The sequence below is a fragment of the Amblyraja radiata genome, chromosome 9 (genome assembly GCF_010909765.2).
Source record: "Amblyraja radiata isolate CabotCenter1 chromosome 9, sAmbRad1.1.pri, whole genome shotgun sequence".
NCBI lineage: Eukaryota > Metazoa > Chordata > Chondrichthyes > Rajiformes > Rajidae > Amblyraja > Amblyraja radiata.
This window is the reverse complement of record NC_045964.1, coordinates 19,186,751-19,200,573: the sequence shown is the minus strand read 5'-3', so window position 1 is coordinate 19,200,573 and position 13,823 is coordinate 19,186,751. Positions and strand designations below refer to the sequence as shown.

Genomic DNA, 13,823 nt, shown 5'->3' with positions numbered 1-13,823 from the left:
GTGAATTTATTATGGGTAACAAGGAAATGGCAGATGAATTGAACAGGTACTTTGGATCCGTCTTCACTAAGGAGGACACAAACAATCTTCCTGATATAATAGTAGCCAGAGGATCTGGGGTGACGGAGGAACTGAAGGAAATCCACATTAGGCAGGAAATGGTGTTGGGTAGACTGATGGGACTGACGGCTGATAAATCCCCAGGGCCTGATGGTCTGCATCCCAGGGTACTTAAGGAAGTGGCTCTAGAAATCGTGGATGCATTGGTGATCATTTTCCAATGTTCTATAGACTCAGGATCAGTTCCTGTGCATTCGAGGGTAGGTAATGTTATCCCACTTTTTATTTAGAAATCTTTTTATTTGAATTTCACATCAATTTGCATACATACAATGATAACAGACAGTGACACTCAAGGCATAATTGTGCAACAGTATGTAAGCGACCCTCAGAGCCCTTACCCTTACCCACCTTCAATCCACCCGAATCAGGTCGGAACCAAACGGGGACAAACAACACTCACATACGTACACATCCACACAAATACGTAGAGATAAACAAAACAAAATGTACTGGGGGAAAAAAAGAAGGGGGAAAAAAATAAAAAAATCACTAATAACAGTAAATAAGTAGGTAATTAAATAAATAAGTGTGGGGAGGGGGGGGGCTAAGGGGGGAGCAGCTGCAGTAAAGCAGGACAGTTATGGAAAGCACTCAGTCCTCTTCCGAATTCGGGGACAAGTTAAGAGAGTTAACAACTTCCAGGAAAGGGTTCCATGTATCTAGGAATGTCTTGGTAGAGCCTTTGAGAGAGAACCTAAGTTTTTCAAGCTTTAAATTGTAGAGCACCTCCTTGATCCAGTGGGCGTGTGTCGGGGGACAGGTGAGCCTCCAGTTAAGCAAGATCAGTCTCCGGGCTAACAAGGTTGTAAAAGCCAGGACCCGCTTCAACGCAACAGAGAGGTTGGTGTTGGGAGGAGTACCAAAAATGGCTGACAGTGGGTTTGGAGGAATAGTCTGGCCATAGGCTCTGCTTATCACGTCGAAAGCACTCCTCCAAAAGGCTGCTAGCTTAGGGCAAGACCAGAACATGTGGCTATGGTTGGCAGGGGATTGATTACATCTGTTGCAGGTGTCCCTAACAGCGGGGTAAATTCTAGATAATCTTGCATTTGTGTAGTGGACTTTGTGAAGGACTTTGCATTGGATTAGGCCATGGCGGGCACATATGGAGGAAGAATGGATCAAATCCAAGGCAGTCCCATTGCTGGTCTGTTAGTTTCCTATTCAGCTCGCCCTCCCACGCAGCTTTTAATGAGGTATGAGGTTTCAATATAACCGACCCTAACAAGTTATACAAAACAGAGATGCATTTCTTCCGGTTGGGGTCTAGCGCTAGGATGGTATCGGTCAGGGTTTCAGGGGGGTGATTTGGGAAATGGGGGAATGTCTTCTTCACAAAATCCCTAATCTGGAAAAAACGAAAAAGGTGGGAGTTTGGGAGGCTGTAGTTGGACGAGAGCTCCGCAAAGGACGAAAAAATGCCATCCTTGTATAGGTTTTTGATACTACTGATACCGTTACCATGCCAAGTTTTGAATGCGGGGTCTGTACTTGAAGGTTTAAAGATGTGATTTTTAAGCAGTGGGGTCAAGATGGAAGGGCCTTGTAAACCAAAGTTTTTCCTGAGTTGGCTCCATATCTTGAGCGAGAGAGACGCAATTGGGCCTGCACCCACAGATGTTATAGGAAGGGGGAGTTGGGAACATAGGACAGACCGCAACGGGAGACGTGAACTCGCCTTTTCCATGTGTACCCAGGCCGGTAGGTGGTCGCAATCGTCATTCATCCAATACAGGAGTTTTTGCAAGTTAGCTGCCCAATAGTATCGGCTGAAGTCAGGAAGTGCCAGGCCGCCGTCACTCTTAGGAGACTGTAGTATCGCCTTTCGGATTCGAACCGGTTTGCTACCCCATAAAAATTTAGATATTGTCCTTTCTAATTTATCAAAAAAAGATTTAGTGATAAGTATAGGGACGTGCTGAAAAAGATACAGGAATTTGGGTAGGACGACCATCTTGACCAGATTTATCCGGCCCGCGAGGGACAGCGGTAAAACTGACCGCATACAATGAGACTTTATGAGTTGTGTCGAACCTTCTCTAAAGCCCTTCTCTAAGCGTAACCAAACCGCCAAGGGTTCTATCGCGACAGCAAACAGGAGTGGTGATAACGGGCAACCCTGTCTGGTACCTCTCTGAAGGGGGAAGTGGGGCGACAGTGTGCCGTTTGTTTGTACTGAGGCCACCGGGGACGAGTATAACAGACTGACCCAAAGAATGAAACTATTACCGAGGCCAAACCTGTCCATCGCCTCATATAGGTACCTCCACTCGACCCTGTCGAAAGCTTTTTCGGCGTCGAGATAGACCACTATCTCCGGGGTCTCACTACTCGGTGAGTGGATGATGTTAAGGAGACGCCTAGTATTGTGGGAGGACTGTCGGCCTGGCATGAACCCTGTTTGATCTAACGAGATAATAGAGGGCATCACTCATTGAAGACGGAGCGCAAGGACTTTAGAGAGGATTTTGAGGTCCACGTTCAGGAGTGAGATTGGTCTATAGCTACTACAAAGCAGGAGATCTTTCTCCTTTTTAAGAATTAGGGAGATAGTAGCCCACGACAAGGTGGGCGGTAGGCGATGATGTAGAAACGCCTCATTGTACATATCTCTCAGGACTCGTGCGAGGAGAGCAGAGAAAGCTTTGTAATATTCTACAGTGAAGCCGTCATGGCCGGGCGAATTTCCGCTTTGCAACGCTGTGATGGCTGCTTGGACCTCAGCAACAGTTATGGGACCAAGTTGTTTGGTAAAAGCATGCAGAGTCCTACCTAGTTATCCCACTTTTTAAGAAAGGTGGGAGAGAGGAAACAGGGAATTATAGACCAGTTAGCCTGACATCGGTGGTGGGGAAGATGCTGGAGTCAAGTATAAAAGATGAAATAGCCGCACATTTGGATAGCAGTAACAGGATCAGCCTGAGTCAGCATGGATTTACAAAGGGGAAACCATGCTTGACTATTAGGAATTAGGAATTTTATTAGGAATGAGAGTATCTGATTCTCTGCAAAATTCTAGATTGCTTCCCTTAGAGCAGGGAAGTTTGAGAGAAGATTTATTGGAGTGTCCAAAATGATGGGTTTTGATAGAATGAACAAAGTGTTCATGTGTTGAAAGTTGAGTTTGTTGTCACATGCACAATGTACAATGGCAGTCTTGTTTGCAGCAATGTCACAGGTACACTAATGCAGAACACACACAAAAACCCAAATTATACCTAAATTGTACATAAACTATATATGAAAAACAATGACAAAGATAAAAAAGACTGCAAAGACAAAAACAGTGCAATGCACATTTTGAAGAATAAAACAAATCCCTGGTAGTGCAAGAGGTGACCCTTCATGTCTGTTGTCGAGGTAGTTAAGATTGTGTGGTTTGGTTCAAGAACTTGATAGTCGGTGGGAAAATATTCAGTAATGCAAGTAACCTTCCCAGGCAACCTCTTCAGAATGCTTCTGTGGAGTAGCACAATCTAGCTTTGCCAGGTACTATGCAGTGAGTTTCTAACAAAACTCCTGGCTTCTGGTATACCACGGCAACAGCGCTGCAATATCTATCACTGCAGGGCTCGGTATGCTGTGAACCACTGAGGCATTCTGCAGAGGCTGCCTGTGAGGGTTAGTGTTGGTCAGGCCAGACTGAGAATTGTGGACGTCAGCACCAAGATGTGATTGGAGTTGTTTTTGCTTGACTTGCCACAACCTGGAGATTTCTCTGTGAATAGCCAGTGCCCACCATAGAGCTTGTTACCATAGAGAAATCTCGTGGTTCGAGGGAGTTATGTAGACAAGCAAAGAGGGATGACAGCAGCTTCCATCACATTGAACTGTAGTGATGAGATAGACTAGGATCTGGGCAGTATGCCAACACATGGAGCAGCTGCTGCTAGTTCCAAGCAAAGATCCACGCTCACCGTTCTGGACAGGATACAGCTCTGAATCCTGCATCTCAGAATGACAGGCACAAGCAGCCATTGCACATTGCTATGAGACCACATTAACTGTTATTTTGCTATGGGGGCACCAGCTGAGGCATGAGACCTCAACTGGGTTCCTGGCACAGCGACCAGCAATAGTACATTTTTAGCACTGTTCTCCCCAGCACACTTGTTCCTGGAGCACATGATACCTGAAGCTTTCCATCAAATTGTCCGATTTTATGTTTTTGAAATTGCACCTGAAGTTTTCATCGGCAGCTAAGTAGAAAGACAGGGTTCCATTGTGAATTTGGAGGCCAGACTACTCTTTATGATAATGTGATTTTGTTTAATTTTCAGCAAATGAAAGCTGTATGACCATTGGAATCTCCTTCTAATGCATAGTTTGTCGAAATGCCTGCGTTCCAAAAGATGAATAAAGATTGGTGTGAATTTGTGCCTAAAATTTAGCGAAAGGAGTAGAATCATAGTTTCTGTGATGTTGACCTGATCTGGGCGGCATGGTAATTAACACGCAGCGATTGAACTAGATTTCTGTTAAAGCTATTAACATGAACTCTACTCCTGCCAAGCTATCTGCATTTTCTTTGTATCCGTTACTTTGGATGATCTGTGATCGAGATATTAACAGGATAACTTGATAATATCCTTATGATCTCATGCCCAGGGTCACGAAGTCCACCTGGTTGATAATGTAGCACGGTATTGTAATGATCCCATGAAAGGTTGGGGACTTGTCTATTGAGAGCCAAAGTCACAGAGTGAACTCGTCTTAAAATCATTTTGCCTTTGAGGATATTTGTGAAGCAGCCATGTGAAATAATCCCCTGCTTCAGTTCCTTTATATGTTGGCTGCAAACCAAGACTTGCATTTCAAAGATGTGGAAGCAGTGCTGCAATTCACAGATGGATGAACCCTTCATCCTGCTGTACAATATGACCTTGGATTGTCTTTCTTCCCACTTCTGCCTCAAGCAATTGATTCTGATCAAGTTCTGTCGTATTCTTGTCCTTCAAACGATTTTCGTTGCACCTCGACCTTGAAATTCAAATGCATGGATTGAATTGAAGACTAACATTTTTGCAAGAATCCAATTGGTGGCTTACAGCCAGAGCTTGAATTTTTGAGTTTTTATTTTCACTTCAGCTGGGAGTGCTTTTGTGGCTGGTATTCTTTGCCAAAATCGGGTATTATATTGAAATAAAGAAGGCAAATTGATCAACCTTCAGCTTGTAAAGTAAATGGCAATGATATCTTCACGTTTATGTCATCCATTGTTGCCCACATTTTTGTTGTCTAAAAGTCTCCTGCCCACCATTATCTTGTCTACTATAATGTTACTATAATGCGTCTGCAAATAAATATGACTTGTCAGAAGTCAATGAATGAAAAACACATTCAGGATGAAAAATGCAAAGTTAACATTATAAAATATAATGTCAGTTTAAGTTTTAACATGTCTGTGTGGAATTGTTAAAACTAAAAATTCAGGCTTGTGTTTCGCAGCAGATCCTTGCTTAATGAAACTTCTCATTGCGCAGGCATCAGGCGTGTGAAAAGTACTTGGGTGATGTCAGTCATTGTGCAATTCACAGTTAACAAATGCTTTTAGACCCCAGTCCTACCTCTGAAGCTGTCTGCAAAATAATGCTAACATTTTTCACTCGCCATTGAATTCCTCATCATCCAGATCATTCTAGTCAGAAGCTCATATTGCCATTTACAGCAAGCTACAGGAGAACGTCTCTACACCGCCAATTCTCTCTACTTGCCTCTCAGTGCAACACCTGCGTCCAAATTTTGACTTCAGTCCATCATTGCCTGCAGTGTACACCACGCACCAAATGGGTCTCACGGCTCATTTAAGCTCTCTCCTCATCAAAAGCCCAAATCAATTGCCACATGTCTTTCTTTAATGTTTCTGTTGTGCATTGAAAGTCTCTCAGTCCCCATGAAAAGTGTGTGGGTGGTTTCAGTCATTATGCAATTCACAGTTAACAAGTGCATTTAATCCCCAGTCCTACCGCTGAGGTTGTCTAAGGAACAATGCTAACATTTTTCACTGACTCCACGGCAAGTCGTGTGAATAATCGCAGAACTGTCGTAGTCATACAGCAAGGAAACAGGCCCTTCAGCCCAACTCGCTCATGACAACCAAGACCGTCCCATCCATTTGCTCGTGTTGGCCAATATCTGTCCAAAGCTTTCCTATCCATGTATCTATCCAAATGTCTTTCATAGCAAAAGGATTTGAGTATAGGAGCAGGGAGGTTCTACTGCAGTTGTACAGAGTCTTGGTGAGACCACACCTGGAGTATTGCGTACAGTTTTGGTCTCCTAATCTGAGGAAAGACATTCTTGCCATAGAGGGAGTACAGAGAAGGTTCACCAGACTGATTCCTGGGATGTCAGGATTTTCATATGAAGAAAGACTGGATAGACTTGGTTTGTACTCGCTAGAATTTAGAAGATTGAGGGGGGATCTTATAGAAACTTACACAATTCTTAAGGAGTTGGACAGGCTAGATGCAGGAAGATTGTTCCCGATGTTGGGGAAGTCCAGAACAAGTGGTCACAGTTTAAGGATAAGGGGGAAATCTTTTAGGACCGAGATGAGGAAAACATTTTTCACACAGAGAGTGGTGAATCTCTGGAATTCTCTGCCACAGAAGGTAGTTGAGGCCAGTTCATTGGCTATATTTAAGATGGAGTTAGATGTGGCCCTTGTGGCTAAAGGGATCAGGGGGTATGGAGAGAAGGCAGGTACAGGATACTGAGTTGGATGATCAGCCATGATCATATTGAATGGCGGTGCAGGCTCGAAGTGCCGAATGGCCTACTCCTGCACCTATCTTCTATGTTTCTATCTTTCTAAATGTGGTTATGGTACTTGGCTCAATTACTTCCTTTGGCAACTGTGAAAAGGTTGCCTCTTGGGTTCCTACTGAATCTTTACCAGCTCACATTAAACTGTGCTATCTAATTCTTGATTTTCCCTACTCTGGGTAAAAAACAAAAACTCTATACATTCACTATTCTCCTCATGATTTTATACACCTCTATAATATCTCAGCCTCCCACACTCCAAAACATAAAATCCTAGACAGCCCAACTTCTTCCTGTAGCTCAAGCCCTCGAGTCCTAGCAACATTCTCGTAAATCTTCTCTGTACTCCTTCTGGTTTGATCTTTCCTATATTATGATGACCATGACACTCACGTGTGTCCTCACTAACATTTTGAACAACATCCCAACTTCGATACTCAGCTCCCTAACCAATGGCTAAAAGCTGCCATTACCATCCTATCTATCTGCAACAGCACTTATAGGAATGATGGTCTTGTACTCCTAGATCATTCTGCTCCACAAAACTCCCCATGGTCCCACCGTTCACAGGGAAGTCCCTGTTCTTGTTTGACTCGCCAAATTGCAACTGCTCACACTTATCTGAATTACCCTGGTCACTGCCAATTTTTTTTTTTTCACTATTGGCCTTGATCCAAGTATACTCAGGGGTGGCATTGAGCAGCCAGATCTTTGTGTAAGCTTGAAAAGTGACTTGAGAGAGAGAATTGATTAAAAAATATTCTTTACAATGAGAGCTTCACACTCTCATGCAACATTATTACCGTTGTATTGGTGCCTGGGAGCCATATGTATCTCTTTTGCCTGAATACATCTGTGATCTCTGCCCTTCAGTGCATGGATATTGGGTATGAGGCTAAATATGGAGGTAGTAGACTAACAGGGTTAGCCTTATTTCTTTTGTTGGAGCTCCATTGTTAAATTTATTATTAATCATGTTATTTCCATCTTTTTCTTCACCTGGAGTAAAAATCCTCTACCCTCCCATTCCTATGAATGTACTGTATTACTGTAATAAAAGTAGTTTGCCTGATTTAATCAATGTAGACCCACTTTTTCATGGGAAACCATGATTGTCATTCAGTAGATAAGACTCTTAAAGCATGCTGAACTATTTACAAATCTCTATGTAGCGGTTCCAAAATGGAATTGATTAAAGCTTGCAACAGCCACTGGTTCAGCTTTTGAATGCAAAATGAGAGTGGGATTGTGCAAGAACTTGCTGTGAATCTTTCAGATTATGCATCCACTTACATGCTCATTCTGATTGTGCTGCTTTAACGTTTTATATTCCTTTTTTTAAATGCGCTGAACCATTGTGCTGATGTGATGCGTGATGAGATGGAAAGATTTCACATCAGCAGGAATATAAAATTGCTTCTGTCTTTCACCTGTCCTACACATTCTATTGAATTAGGATGTAGTACAAATAACAGATGAAATGATGGCAGAACTAATTTTCTTATTTAAAGCTCTGCTTTATAAAATGTACACTTCACAAAAAATAACGTTACTGCCTAGTGGCATTGTCTAATGATTGATTGAATTCCCCCTATACGTCACAACAGTTTGATTTCTAAATCCATTTCCGGCTTCAGGCTGAAGAATTAAATATACCCAGAGGCAGGATGCAAATATGGCACATAATAATATTTAAGCCGTTTCTTAGAATTATTTTATTAACCTTTTGAGCCATTCACAAATTCGAAACATGGGCTGCAACTAAGTCCATGGCATTCTTGCTTTTCATGGAAAATAAATTGTGCAAGCTGATGGGACAAAATAAAATGCTTCATCAGCAGGATACTGGATGATGAGCTGTCAACCAAACCAAATCAGAGACGAGAGTGGGAGCTGCTGTTGGTTTTCAGTAAATACTGATACACATTGTCTGTGTCACACAGTACCTAACTAATGCGTGCTGCTACTCTTCACACAATACCAAAAAATATTGGCTTAAAAATTGCAATCTTTTGGAAACTTGAATGTAACGTGTTGCAGAAGCAAAACAGAAGTTGTTTTGTTGGAAGCTTTCAATAACTTCACTTATCAAAAGTACATATATGATTGCTAGCTATGGGCTTAGAAAAGAAAATTCCGAACGCATGGAATGCAAGAAAAAACTCCCAGTTTACAAGAAAGCACTGCTGATGGGCAACAGAAGTTGTAAGATGATGGCCTTGTGCTGTGGAAGTTGCCTTAGGCAACAAATTGAAGGTGGAATCCAAGAAATAATTCAGTTTTCTTAATGATAGGTAGGATATTTGGAATCTGGACAAGCCATCTGATAGTGAAACTATCTTGGTAGTTCAAGAGATCGGCCATAGAAGCTTTGCTGGATTCCACTCAAGTGTGTAGGAATCATGATTATCAGTCAGTAGATAAGACTCTGAAAGCATGCTAACTATTTACAAATCTCTCTGTATGGGTTCTAAAATGGATTAGGCTTTATTGCATTTGTGGCCCACAAAGAATGAAATGTAGAATAAAGGGCATGGAATGAATTGGCAATGGATCCAGGAGGAGATGAGAGGTAAGAAGTAAAGAGATTGGTTGGGATATTCTGGCTTGAGTAGAATAGGTTGGAGTGATACTTTGTGGTAGAGAAGAGAGACATTGAATGGACCTAAATGAAGCTGAGAATTCAAGGTGGTAACATGCCCACTAGAAAAAAATATTGTGATGTTTCTTGAGGTAGAATCCAGGCTGTGGAAGAGAGCAGAAACTTCATTCGAGGAGGTTAAATGGGAAAGGTTAACAACAATATAGCTTGCAATGAACAAGTTAAACATCCTGGTGAGAAAAGAGTGGTACAGAATGATGATAGCTGAAAGCTTCGAGGGTCAATATTTTTAACGAGGAAAGTTAGCACGATCGTGAATTTGGTTGCAATAGATTCAAGGGAGATCCGAGTCCAATAGAAGGTGGGTAGAAATCCTTGAGGAATCTAGAACAGGTCAAGGGCTCTGGACTTGGATTAGTACTAGATGTGGAGTGGTGGGGCTGAAGATGAGGTATTATGGTTTGCCTTTCTGATCAAGATAAAAAGAAAGGAGGCAAATTAACCAATTGTTGGGGACATTTCAGTAATAATGTCTGGCAATAATGGTTTACGACCAACCATGTACTGAGATTGGTGATGGAATTATGCCCTTGTTTAGTCTGTTTGCCGTGGTAATTATGTGTTCATGATGAAGTTAAATATTTTAAAATAATTTACCTTGTGTGTTTTTTAGGGGCTGTTCTGAGATGTACCGCATGCCCGTAATGGAATACAAAGTAAACAATGAAGGGATTCCATACGAGTTTAAATTGCCATTCAGAAATAGCAATAAGTGGCAGCGGGGCATTCCGCCATCCCATAGTACAGCTCAACTGCAATCACAGACACAAAGCCAAGCTGCAAACAGGATGATATCTGCATCGGGCAGCAGGGCCCAGCCACAAGAGCGCAACTCAGCCATGCCACGCAGTGCTTCTAGTGATGGACGTTCATTGGACACTAAAAGGTTTGAGATTATTTCTACTTCCCAACACAAACCAGAAAAATGTATAAACAGCATAATTTTGTCATAGACTGTTTTAGTACAACAATCAGCATTATAATTAAATACTACAATTGCAAAAATATCAAAGCAAGAAATTGGCATTTTGTGTCCACTTCAAGTGCGGGATAATCATTCAGCAATGGAAAATAATTTTAATGGAAATTTTAAATGATTTTCATTGGGTTTCAATGTGGTTCTGCAAAGCTTGTCTTGGGAGCCATATATTGATGTTGGAGATGCTCTGAATCAGATTTATCTGCATGCAACTAGACTACAAAGGTTAAGTATGAGATCAGATGCATAGATTAGTCTTGGTTTCTCTTTCAACGTTTTAAGATTGATCTAGTTAAAATGTATAAAGAAGTTTGAAATGATCAAACAAGTTGATGCAGTACATGGAGATTAGAAACCCACTATTCAAACATTATTGAAGTAAGGACACGGACTACTATGCTACGGTGGGTATATCGAGTTGAGAAACAGATCATTCAACTGCATGGTGTGCCTCAGTTGACAATACTCTCACAGCGTCTCGCATTGAAGTCCAAAAACCTAAACAGAAAATCCAAGATTTGTGCAAATCCAATAAAGTGCAATATTAAATTAGATTGTACTGTTGGACATGCCATCTTAAGGATCACGGATTAAACTGAAGTTCCATTTCCCCTTTCAAGTGGTAGTTTGTAGAAGAGGAGGAGAGGTCTCTCTGGTGTTCTGCTCAAGATTTATCTTTCATTCAGCATTTCTCTAACGTGTTACTATTTGTTCTCATTGTCATTTTACCGAATTTTACCAGCTGGCTGTCTACATATTGTCTACAAAGTTTCCAATGTCACTATGTGGCTACACTTCAAAACTACTCCATTTGAAAAATGCAAGTCTATTTATTTACCAATTGAGTTGTGTGAGCTGGATCCACAACTTAAGAAGGAACATGGATAGTATAGTATGCAGAAGCAAGATAACAATTTAAAAAAAAACTTAAATTAACCGTCTTAACTGGCATATACTGTTGCTCCATGTTAAATCCGAGGTTAAACCTCCTGTAGTAAAATCATAGTAAAACTCATAAATATGGCACTACATTCAAGATTGCAATCATTCTGGATTCATTTTGCTGTATGAGTTACATGAATTCTAATCTGGTATATGGTGTCTTCCACTTTCCAGTTTATAGGATTTTGAGTTGTTTTATTAGGAGGTCAAAATAAATGGAATAAATATATATTCATATCTATCAGGCTATATTCCAACTATGTACATGACAAGAAATACCTCTGAAGAAGGGTCTGAACCCAAAACATCACCCATTCCTTCTCCCCAGAGATGCTGCCTGTTGAGTTACTCCAGCATTTTGTGTCTATCTTCGATTTAAACCAGCATCTGCAGTTCTTTCCTACACAAGAGATACCTCGTAGCTTCCGTAACCTGCTCACTCAGATCTATTAACACTGATGATTCAATTCACAACTTTTCGATCCTTTTCTCTCTGTCCTTTGTCCAAGCATCTGCCTATCAACCTCTGTCCTGTTCCTCCTCCCTTCCAGCTATCTTCTCTCCCCTGAAACTTCACCTCTCCATGTTCTCCATTGAATTATTCCAGCACGTTGTGTTTTTGTTTTGTAAACCAACATCTACAGTTTTTTGTTTCTAAGCCTGTTGAGATTTGGACTGAAGACACAAGAAACAGCAAATGCTGGAATCTTGAGCAAAACACAAAGTTCTGGAGGGACTCAGCAGGTTAGACAGCATCAATGGAGAGAATGTACAGATTACATTTCCTGACCTGAAATGTCGTCTGTCCATTCCCTCCATGAATTATGCCCTCTGAGTTCTGCAAACACTTTGAGATATGGACTGATGAGCAACATGGAGGTAAAATAAAACTTTTTGTTTTTAAACCTAAATTTCTGTAAATTTTCACAGTAGTGGTAGTTTGTTACCACAGTCCATTCTTTCCATCTCACTGATCCAGTAAAGCATTGTGTGTCTATCTCTGGTGTAAACTGGCATCTGCAGTTCCTTCCAATACAAAACAGTGAGAATTTCTCCCAGATAATGTAAATTAATTTGTTGAATTTGATCATGGCAACTGCTTCAAAGTCAAAGCTTTCTGTCAGTTTTGTAGTCTAATTTACAGAAGCACTGTACTCATCCAAATATGTATGTCAGTGAGACATACAAGACAGCAAGAATCTTCTGATTTGGAATAGTCTTTGACACTTCTCCCGGAAATCAATCCTTGTTTCAATGCTCATCCATGAAGAGGTTTGATGAAGTTTGAATATCATATGTTTTAGTCTGAATAACACAGTAGTGCTGAGGTGAAACATTTAACATTCAATGCATCCTGTTATTCTATTCATACAAGCTACCTTGCTAACGTGGAAACAAAGAACCAATATACATAAAATGACATAAAGTGCTGGAGTAACTCAACAGGTCAGGTAGCATCCTTGGAGAACATGGATATGGTTGATATCCTTCTTCAGAAGACGAAGGGTCAATACCCTCTGAAAAGGGGTCTCGACAACGTCATCTATCCGTGTTCTCCAGGGATCCGTGTTCTCCAGGTCATTCTTTTGCTAATATAGAACACTGAAATCTCCATTCTGTGAATAGACTGCCTCAGAATCTATGTCATAAGTCAACCATGGTTCTGATAGTGAATGTTGATAGACTAGTGGGGAAAAGATGGCATAAAGCCAAGTCAATACATTTTTGCCCAATATCAACTCTCCAACTAAAGCCAACTTTTGGAAATAGGAGCTCTGGCTGATTTTATTTTATTTGTGTATCTGTAGTATCAATGGTGTTCCCATCTGTGCTTCATTCCTTTGCTGAAATAAACTAATTCAGCTCTGACGGGAATTTAAAGCCACAATCATCTGGGTCAGTCAGTCAGATCAAAATCAGGATAAAGCATTTTAAACCCCCAAGTCAGCAAGTTGTTGGCTTTCCTCAATAACATTTCCAAAGTATTACAACTGAGGCAATCATTTTTATGAATCCTAAATTTATAAAAAAACAAAAGATTTTTTTGCATGATAAATTAGATTAAAATGTAAATAATCTGAAGTTTTGGAATAATATGATCAAATAGAATTGTGCAGCAAATTAATAATAAACGAATCAAGCTTGAGACAGGCACTCTGATTTCTTGAAAAGTAGCATAAAAAGTGGTTTGATTATTATTAGGTTTCCGGGTCAAAAACTCATCAACATAAACATGTATTATTTGAATGATGTATTTTGTAGTAGATAACTTTGATTCTGCTAAAACTTAACTGTAATTAGTATATCTTCATATGTACAACAATATTAAGCAACTGCAGCAATATAGCC

At 40.8% G+C, this 13,823-nt stretch overlaps 1 protein-coding gene across 7 annotated transcripts in view; it reads left to right on the top strand.

The window, feature by feature from the left end:
* The window catches only part of sipa1l1 (signal induced proliferation associated 1 like 1), a 358,473-nt gene that overhangs the window by 279,506 nt on the left and 65,144 nt on the right, over window positions 1-13,823 (top strand). For all 7 annotated transcript variants that reach the window (XM_033026817.1, XM_033026813.1, XM_033026811.1 and 4 more), the window contains one exon: window positions 10,167-10,439. In XM_033026817.1, the coding sequence (XP_032882708.1) occupies window positions 10,167-10,439 (273 nt within the window). The remainder of the gene's footprint in view (window positions 1-10,166; window positions 10,440-13,823) is intronic.